A 9,590-nucleotide genomic window follows, 5' to 3' on the forward strand; every position below is an offset into this window, starting at 1 on the left:
CACTCACCTACTCACCTACACACTCACCTACACACTCACCTACTCACTCACCCACACACTCACCTACTCACTCACCTACACACTCACATACACACTCACCTACACACTCACCTACACACTCACCTACTCACCTACACTCTCACCTACACACTCACCTACTCACCTACACACTCACCTACACACTCACCTACACACTCACCTACTCACCTACACACTCACCTACACACTCACCTACACACTCACATACTCACCTACACACTCACCTACACACTCACCTACACACTCACCTACACTCTCACCTACACACTCACATACTCACCTACACACTCACCTACACACTCACATACTCACCTACACACTCACATACTCACCTACACACTCACCTACACACTCACCCACACACTCACCTACTCACCTACACACTCACCTACACACTCACCTACACACTCACCTACACACTCACCTACACACTCACCTACACACTCACCCACACACTCACCTACTCACCTACACACTCACATACTCACCTACACACTCACCTACACACTCACCTACACACTCACCTACTCACCTACACACTCACCTACACACTCACATACTCACCTACACACTCACCTACTCACCTACACACTCACCTACCCACTCACCTACTCACCTACACACTCACCTACACACTCACATACTCACCTACACACTCACCTACACACTCACCTACACACTCACCCACTCACTCCTCCTCCTGCTGCTGATGATGCTACTATTGATGATGATGTGATGTGATGATGTTGATGTGATGATGTGATGATGATGATGGTGATGATGGGATGATGATGATGATGTTGTAATGATGATGATGTTGATGATGTTGATGTGATGATGTTGATGATGATGGTGTTGATGTTGTGACGATGTCTGTCTCCAGGCCTGGACATGCAGCCCTACGTCGCTTTGGTGTTGGGTCAGCTGATTGACATCATCAACCGTCCCAACACTCCCAAAACCCTGTTAGAGAACACAGGTGAGTGGGTGAGTGGGTGAGTGAGTGGGTGGGTGAGTGGTGGGTGGGTGGGTGGGTGAGTGGGTGGGTGAGTGGGTGGGTGGGTGAGTGGGTGGGTGAGTGGGTGAGTGGGTGAGTGGGTGAGTGAGTGGGTGGGTGGGTGGGTGGGTGGGTGAGTGGGTGAGTGGGTGGGTGGGTGAGTGGGTGGGTGAGTGAGTGGGTGAGTGGGTGGGTGGGTGAGTGGGTGGGTGAGTGGGTGAGTGGGTGAGTGGGTGGGTGAGTGAGTGGGTGGGTGGGTGGGTGAGTGAGTGGGTGAGTGGGTGGGTGGGTGAGTGAGTGGGTGGGTGAGTGAGTGGGTGAGTGGGTGGGTGGGTGAGTGGGTGGGTGAGTGGATGAGTGGGTGGGTGGGTGGGTGGGTGAGTGAGTGGGTGGGTGAGTGGGTGAGTGGGTGGGTGAGTGGGTGAGTGGGTGGGTGGGTGAGTGGGTGGGTGAGTGGGTGAGTGGGTGGGTGAGTGGGTGAGTGGGTGAGTGGGTGAGTGAGTGGGTGGGTGGGTGGGTGGGTGGGTGGGTGGGTGGGTGAGTGGGTGGGTGGGTGAGTGGGTGGGTGAGTGGGTGGGTGGGTGAGTGGGTGGGTGAGTGGGTGAGTGGGTGAGTGGGTGAGTGGGTGAGTGGGTGAGTGAGTGGGTGGGTGGGTGGGTGGGTGGGTGGGTGAGTGGGTGGGTGGGTGGGTGGGTGAGTGAGTGGGTGGGTGAGTGGGTGAGTGAGTGGGTGAGTGGGTGGGTGAGTGGGTGGGTGAGTGGGTGGGTGGGTGGGTGGGTGGGTGAGTGGGTGGGTGAGTGGGTGGGTGAGTGGGTGGGTGGGTGAGTGGGTGGGTGAGTGGGTGAGTGGGTGAGTGAGTGGGTGGGTGGGTGGGTGGGTGGGTGAGTGGGTGGGTGGGTGAGTGGGTGGGTGAGTGGGTGAGTGGGTGAGTGGGTGGGTGAGTGAGTGGGTGGGTGGGTGGGTGAGTGAGTGGGTGAGTGGGTGGGTGGGTGAGTGGGTGGGTGAGTGAGTGGGTGAGTGGGTGGGTGGGTGAGTGGGTGGGTGAGTGAGTGAGTGGGTGAGTGAGTGGGTGGGTGGGTGGGTGAGTGGGTGGGTGGGTGGGTGAGTGAGTGGGTGGGTGAGTGGGTGGGTGAGTGGGTGGGTGGGTGAGTGGGTGAGTGGGTGGGTGAGTGGGTGAGTGGGTGGGTGGGTGAGTGGGTGGGTGAGTGGATGAGTGGGTGGGTGGGTGGGTGGGTGAGTGAGTGGGTGGGTGAGTGGGTGAGTGGGTGGGTGAGTGGGTGAGTGGGTGGGTGGGTGAGTGGGTGGGTGAGTGTGTGTGTGTGTCTATCTGCCTGTGTAGCGATCACTATTGGCAGGCTGGGCTACGTCTGTCCACAAGAGGTGGCACCCAACCTGCAACAGTTCATCCGTCCTTGGTGAGTCACCCACCCACCCACCCACTCACCCACCCACCCACTCACTCACTCACCCACCCACCCACCCACTCACTCACCCACCCACCCACCTCACCCACCCACCCACTCACTCACCCACCCACCCACTCACTCACCCACCCACCCACCCACTCACCCACCCACCCACTCACCCACCCACTCACCCACTCACCCACTCACCCACCCACCCACTCACTCACCCACCCACTCACCCACTCACCCACCCACCCACCCACCCACTCACCCACCCACTCACCCACCCACTCACCCACTCACCCACCCACCCACTCACCCACCCACTCACCCACCCACTCACTCACCCACCCACCCACCCACTCACCCACCCACCCACCCACTCACCACTCACTCACCCACTCACTCACTCACCCACCCCACCCACTCACCCACCCACTCACTCACCCACTCACTCACTCACCCACTCACCCACCCACTCACCCACCCACCCACCCACCCACTCACTCACCCACCCACCCACCCACCCACTCACCCACTCACCCACCCACCCATCCACCCACTCACCCACCCACCCACCCACTCACCCACCCACCCACCCACCCACCCACTCACCACTCACTCACCCACCCACCCACTCACCACTCACTCACTCACTCACCCACCCACTCACCCACCCACTCACCCACCCACCCACTCACCCACCCACCCACCCACCCACCCACTCACCCACCCACCCACCCACTCACCCACCCACCCACTCACCCACCCACCCACTCACCCACCCACCCACTCACCCACCCACCCACTCACCCACCCACCCACCCACTCACCCACCCACCCACTCACCCACCCACCCACCCACCCACTCACCCACCCACCCACCCACCCACCCACTCACCACTCACTCACTCACCCACCCACTCACCCACCCACCCACCCACTCACCCACCCACCCACTCACCCACCCACTCACCCACCCACTCACCCACCCACCCACCCACCCACCCACTCACCCACCCACCCACCCACTCACCCACCCACCCACTCACCCACCCACCCACCCACCCACTCACCCACCCACCCACTCACCCACCCACCCACCCACTCACCCACCCACCCACTCACCCACCCACTCACCCACCCACCCACCCACCCACCCACTCACCCACCCACCCACTCACCCACCCACCCACCCACTCACCCACCCACCCACTCACCCACCCACTCACCCACCCACCCACCCACCACTCACTGTGTGTGTGACTGTCACCAGGTGCACGTCGCTACGCAATATCCGTGACAACGAGGAGAAGGACTCTGCCTTCCGCGGCATCTGCACCATGATCGGAGTGAACCCCAGTGGTGTGGTGCAGGTGGGTGGGTGGGTGGGTGAGTGAGTGGGTGGGTGAGTGAGTGGGTGGGTGAGTGAGTGGGTAAGTGAGTGGTGAGTGGGTGAGTGAGTGGGTGGGTGGGTGACTGAGTGAGTGGGTGAGTGAGTGGTGAGTGGGTGACTGAGTGAGTGAGTGAGTGGGTGGGTGGGTGAGTGAGTGAGTGGGTAGGTGAGTGAGTGAGTGGGTGGGTGGTTGAGTGAGTGAGTGAGTGGGTGGGTGGGTGAATGAGTGAGTGGGTGAGTGAGTGGGTGGGTGAGTGGGTGGGTGAATGAGTGAGTGGGTGAGTGGGTGGGTGAGTGGGTGAGTGGGTGAGTGGGTGAGTGGGTGGGTGGGTGGGTGGGTGGGTGGGTGAGTGAGTGGGTGGGTGAGTGAGTGGGTGGGTGGGTGGGTGGGTGGGTGAGTGAGTGGGTGGGTGAGTGAGTGGGTGGGTGAGTGAGTGGGTGGGTGGGTGGGTGGGTGAGTGGGTGGGTCACTGAGTGGCTTCTCTCTCCCAGGACTTCATCTTCTTCTGTGATGCGGTGGCATCCTGGATCAATCCCAAGGACGACTTGAGGGAGATGTTTTACAAGGTGAGCGACTCACTCACTCACCCACTCACCCACTCACCCACTCACCCACTCACCTACTCACCCACTCACTCACCCACTCACCCACTCACCCACTCACCTACTCACTCACTCACCTACTCACCACTCACTCACCCACTCACCCACTCGCTCACCCACTCACTCACCCACTCACTCACCCACTCACCTACTCACTCAGTCACCCACTCACTCACCCACTCACTCACTCACTCACTCACCCACTCACCCACTCACCACTCACTCACCCACTCACTCACTCACCCACTCACTCACTCACCCACCCACTCACTCACCCACTCACCTACTCACTCACTCACCTACTCACTCACTCACCCACTCGCTCACTCACCTACTCACTCACTCACCCACTCACTCAACTACTCACTCACTCACCCACCCACTCACTCACCCACTCACCCACTCACTCACCCACTCACTCACCCACTCACCTACTCACTCACTCACCTACTCACTCACTCACTCACCCACTCGCTCACTCACCTACTCACTCTCTCACCCACTCACTCACTCACCTACTCACCCACTCACCTACTCACTCACTCACCCACTCACCCACCCACTCACCCACTCACCCACTCACTCACCCACTCACCTACTCACTCACTCACCTACTCACTCACTCACCCACTCGCTCTCTCACCTACTCACTCACCCACTCGCTCACTCACTCACCCACTCGCTCACCCACTCACTCACTCACTCACCTACTCACCCATTCACTCACCCACTGGATACTGGATTTCTCTCTCTCCCCGTGTCTCTCACCGTGTCTCTCTCCCCATGTCTCTCTCCCCGTCTCTCTCTCCCCGTGTCTCACCGTGTCTCTCTCCCCGTGTCTCACCGTGTCTCTCCCCGCGTCTCTCTCCCCGTGTCTCACCGTGTCTCTCTCCCCGTGTCTCTCACCGTGTCTCTCTCCCCGTGTCTCTCTCCCCGTGTCTCTCTCTCACCGTGTCTCTCTCCCCGTGTCTCTCTCCCCGTGTCTCTCTCCCCGTGTCTCTCCCCGTGTCTCTCTCCCCGTCTCTCTCTCCCCGTGTCTCACCGTGTCTCTCCCCGTGTCTCTCTCCCCGTGTCTCACCGGGTCTCTCTCCCCGTGTCTCTCTCCCCGTGTCTCTCTCCCCGTCTCTCTCTCACCGTGTCTCACCGTGTCTCTCCCCGTGTCTGTCTCACCGTGTCTCTCCCCGTGTCTCTCTCCCCGTGTCTCTCTCCCCGCGTCTCTCTCCCCGTGTCTCACCGTGTCTCTCTCTCACCGGGTCTCTCTCCCCGTGTCTCTCTCCCCGTCTCTCTCTCCCCGTGTCTCACCGTGTCTCTCCCCGTGTCTCTCTCCCCGTGTCTCACCGTGTCTCTCTCTCACCGGGTCTCTCTCCCCGTGTCTCTCTCCCCGTCTCTCTCTCCCCTTGTCTCACCGTGTCTCTCTCTCCCCGTGTCTCTCTCCCCGTCTCTCTCTCCCCGTGTCTCACCGGGTCTCTCTCCCCGTGTCTCTCTCCCCGTCTCTCTCTCCCCGTGTCTCACCGGGTCTCTCTCCCCGTGTCTCTCTCCCCGCGTCTCTCTCCCCGTGTCTCACCGTGTCCCAGATCCTGCATGGCTTCAAGAACCAGGTCGGGGAGGAGAATTGGAGGCGATTTTCGGATCAATTCCCACCGCCGCTGAAGGATCGACTTTCACTCTACTACGGAATGTGACCCTGCCTGCCACTCGCCTCGTTCGTGGTGAGCGTTTGGACTCGCTCGCTCACTCACTCACTCACTCAGTCACCCACTCGCTCACTCGCTCACTCGCTCGCTCACTCACTCACTCACTCACTCTCTCAGTCACCCACTCGCTCACTTCGCTCACTCACTCACTCGCTCGCTCACTCAACCACTCACTCACTCACTCAGTCACCCACTCGCTCACTCGCTCTCTCACTCACTCGCTCACTCACTCACTCAGTCACCCACTCGCTCACTCACTCGCTCGCTCACTCAGTCACCCACTCGCTCACATCGCTCGCTCACTCACTCGCTCGCTCACTCAACCACTCACTCACTCACTCAGTCACCCACTCGTTCACTCGCTCACTCACTCACTCGCTCGCTCACTCAACCACTCACTCACTCACTCAGTCACCCACTCGCTCACTCGCTCACTCACTCGCTCGCTCACTCACTCAGTCACCCACTCGCTCACTCGCTCACTCACTCACTCGCTCGCTCACTCAACCACTCACTCACTCACTCAGTCACCCACTCGCTCACTCGCTCACTCACTCTCTCACTCAGTCACCCACTCGCTCACTCACTCTCTCACTCAGTCACCCACTCGCTCACTCACTCGCTCGCTCGCCCACTCACTCACTCAACCACTCACTCACTCACTCAACCACTCACTCAACTACTCACTCACTCGCTCACTCGCTCGCTCACTCACTCACTCAACCACTCACTCAACCACTCAGTCACCCACTCACTCGCTCACTCGCTCACTTCGCTCGCTCGCTCACTCGCTCACTCACTCACCCACTCGCTCACTCACTCAGTCACCCACTCACTCACTCACTCACCCGCTCACCCACTCGCTCACTCACCCAGTGTCTCACTCACCTAGTGTCTCACTCACTCACTCACCCACTCGCTCACTCGCTCACTCACTCACTCGCTCAGTCACCCACTCACCCACTCACCCACTCACCCACCCACTCACCCACTCATCCACCCACTCACCCACTCACCCACCCACTCACCCACCCACTCACTCACTCACCCACTCACCCACTCACCCACCCACTCACCCACTCACCCACCCACTCACCCACCCACTCACCCACCCACCCACTGACTCACCCACTCACTCACCCACTCACCCACTCACCCACTCACCCACCCACTCACCCACTCACCCACCCACCCACCCACTCACTCACTCACCCACTCACCCACTCACCCACCCACTCACCCACCCACTCACCCACCCACTCACCCACTCACCCACCCACTCACCCACTCACCCACCCACTCACTCACCCACTCACCCACCCACTCACCCACTCACTCACCCACTCACCCACCCACCCACTCACCCACCCACTCACTCATCCACTCACCCACTCACCCACCCACCCACTCACCCACTCACCCACCCACTCACCCACTCACCCACCCACTCACTCACCCACCCACTCACTCACCCACTCACCCACTCACCCACTCACCCACCCACTCACCCACTCACCCACCCACCCACCCACTCACTCACCCACTCACCCACTCACTCACCCACTCACCCACTCACCCACCCACTCACCCACTCACCCACCCACTCACTCACCCACCCACCCACTCACCCACTCACTCACTCACTCACCCACCCACCCACCCACTCACCCACCCACTCACCCACTCACCCACTCACTCACCCACCCACTCACCCACTCACCCACCCACTCACCCACCCACTCACTCACCCACCCACCCACCCACTCACTCACCCACTCACTCACCCACTCACTCACTCACTCACTCACTCACTCACCCACCCACCCACTCACCCACCCACTCACTCACCCACCCACTCACCCACTCACCCACCCACTCACCCACCCACTCACTCACCCACCCACCCACTCACTCACCCACCCACTCACTCACCCACTCACTCACTCACTCACCCACCCACCCACCCACCCACTCACCCACCCACTCACTCACCCACCCACTCACCCACTCACCCACCCACTCACCCACTCACTCACTCACCCACCCACCCACTCACTCACCCACCCACCCACTCACTCACCCACCCACCCACTCACTCACCCACCCACTCACTCACCCCAATTTCTCTTTTGCAGATGCTGGCATGATCAGCGGTCCCAAAGTACTGAAGCAGAATCTGAAGCTAGCGGGAGGGGGGGGGGGTGGAGTTGGGGGTAGAGGAGGAGGTGGAGGAGGTGGAGGTGGTGGACTTTGGTGAGGCGTGGTGAGGTCATGGACCCATCGCCTCCTGGTGCTTAGGATTGGTGAGGAGGGTGAGGAGGGTGAGGAAGGGGGGGTGGAGGCTGGTGAGCAGAGTGGTGAGGCGATGTAGAGTCGTGTTGGGATAGGTGAGCGGAGTTTGAGGTGATCGCCCGCTCGCTCGCCCACCCGCTCACCCGCCCGCTCGCTCACCCACCCGCTCACCCGCCCGCTCACCCGCCCGCTCACCCGCCCGCTCACCCGCCCGCTCACCCGCCCGCTCACCACCTCACGAAGGGGGTCAGATGTCTTTCCCGGGTTTGGGGGATCTAGCCGGGGGTAGCTGGGAGAGGGTATCTGTGTAGCTGGGTTACACACGTCAGCTGGCCGCCAGGTAGCTGAGAGGGCTACGAGTTGGCCAGGTAGCTGGGAGGGTAGCTGAGAGGGGGGCTACGTGTTGGCCAGGTAGCTGGGAGGGGGCTACGTGTTGGCCAGGTAGCTGGGAGGGTAGCTGAGAGGGGGCTACGACTTGGCCAGGTAGCTGGGAGGGTAGCTGAGAGGGGGGCTACGTGTTGGGCAAACAGCTGGGTACGTGGGTGGGTAGCTGAGAGGGTATCTGGGTAGCTGAGTGGCTATACTGGGTAGCTGGGTAGCTATAATATAGCTGGGGGTAGCTGAGTGGGGTAGCTGGGACATCAGCTCGCTGGGGGTAGCTGAGAGGGGCTACGTGTTGGGCAAACAGCTGGGTACGTGGGTAGTTGGGAGGGAGGTTATCTCAGCTGTGCGTAGCTGAGTGGGCTATGAATTAGCTGTGTAGCTGAGTGGGCTATGAATTAGTTGGGTAGCTGAGTGGGCTATGAATTAGCTGGGTAGCTGAGTGGGCTATGAATTAGCTGTGTAGCTGAGTGGGCTATGAATTAGCTGAGTAGTTGAGTGGGCTATGAATTAGCTGTGTAGCTGAGTGGGCTATGAATTAGTTGTGTAGCTGAGTGGGCTATGGATTAGCTGGGTAGCTGAGTGGGCTATGAATTAGCTGTGTAGCTGAGTGGGCTATGAATTAGCTGTGTAGCTGAGTGGGCTATGGATTAGCTGTGTAGCTGAGTGGGCTATGGATTAGCTGTGTAGCTGAGTGGGCTATGGATTAGCTGTGTAGCTGAGTGGGCTATGAATTAGCTGTGTAGCTGAGTGGGCTATGAATTAGTTGGGTGGCTGAGTGG

At 60.3% G+C, this 9,590-nt stretch overlaps 1 protein-coding gene across 1 annotated transcript in view; it reads left to right on the forward strand.

Annotated features, from left to right (window-relative positions):
* Positions 1-8,325, forward strand: part of LOC144954244 (transportin-1-like) — a 35,126-nt gene extending 26,801 nt beyond the window's left edge. The window contains exons 6-11 of the mRNA XM_078884782.1: positions 923-1,018; positions 2,376-2,451; positions 3,719-3,818; positions 4,331-4,405; positions 6,016-6,150; positions 8,271-8,325. Coding sequence (XP_078740908.1) covers positions 923-1,018; positions 2,376-2,451; positions 3,719-3,818; positions 4,331-4,405; positions 6,016-6,123 — 455 coding nt within the window. The 3' untranslated portion in view covers positions 6,124-6,150; positions 8,271-8,325. The remainder of the gene's footprint in view (positions 1-922; positions 1,019-2,375; positions 2,452-3,718; positions 3,819-4,330; positions 4,406-6,015; positions 6,151-8,270) is intronic.
* The last annotated feature ends 1,265 nt before the right edge of the window (positions 8,326-9,590 follow it).

The sequence above is a fragment of the Lampetra fluviatilis genome, unplaced genomic scaffold (genome assembly GCF_964198595.1).
Source record: "Lampetra fluviatilis unplaced genomic scaffold, kcLamFluv1.1 SCAFFOLD_752, whole genome shotgun sequence".
Lineage (NCBI taxonomy): Eukaryota > Metazoa > Chordata > Hyperoartia > Petromyzontiformes > Petromyzontidae > Lampetra > Lampetra fluviatilis.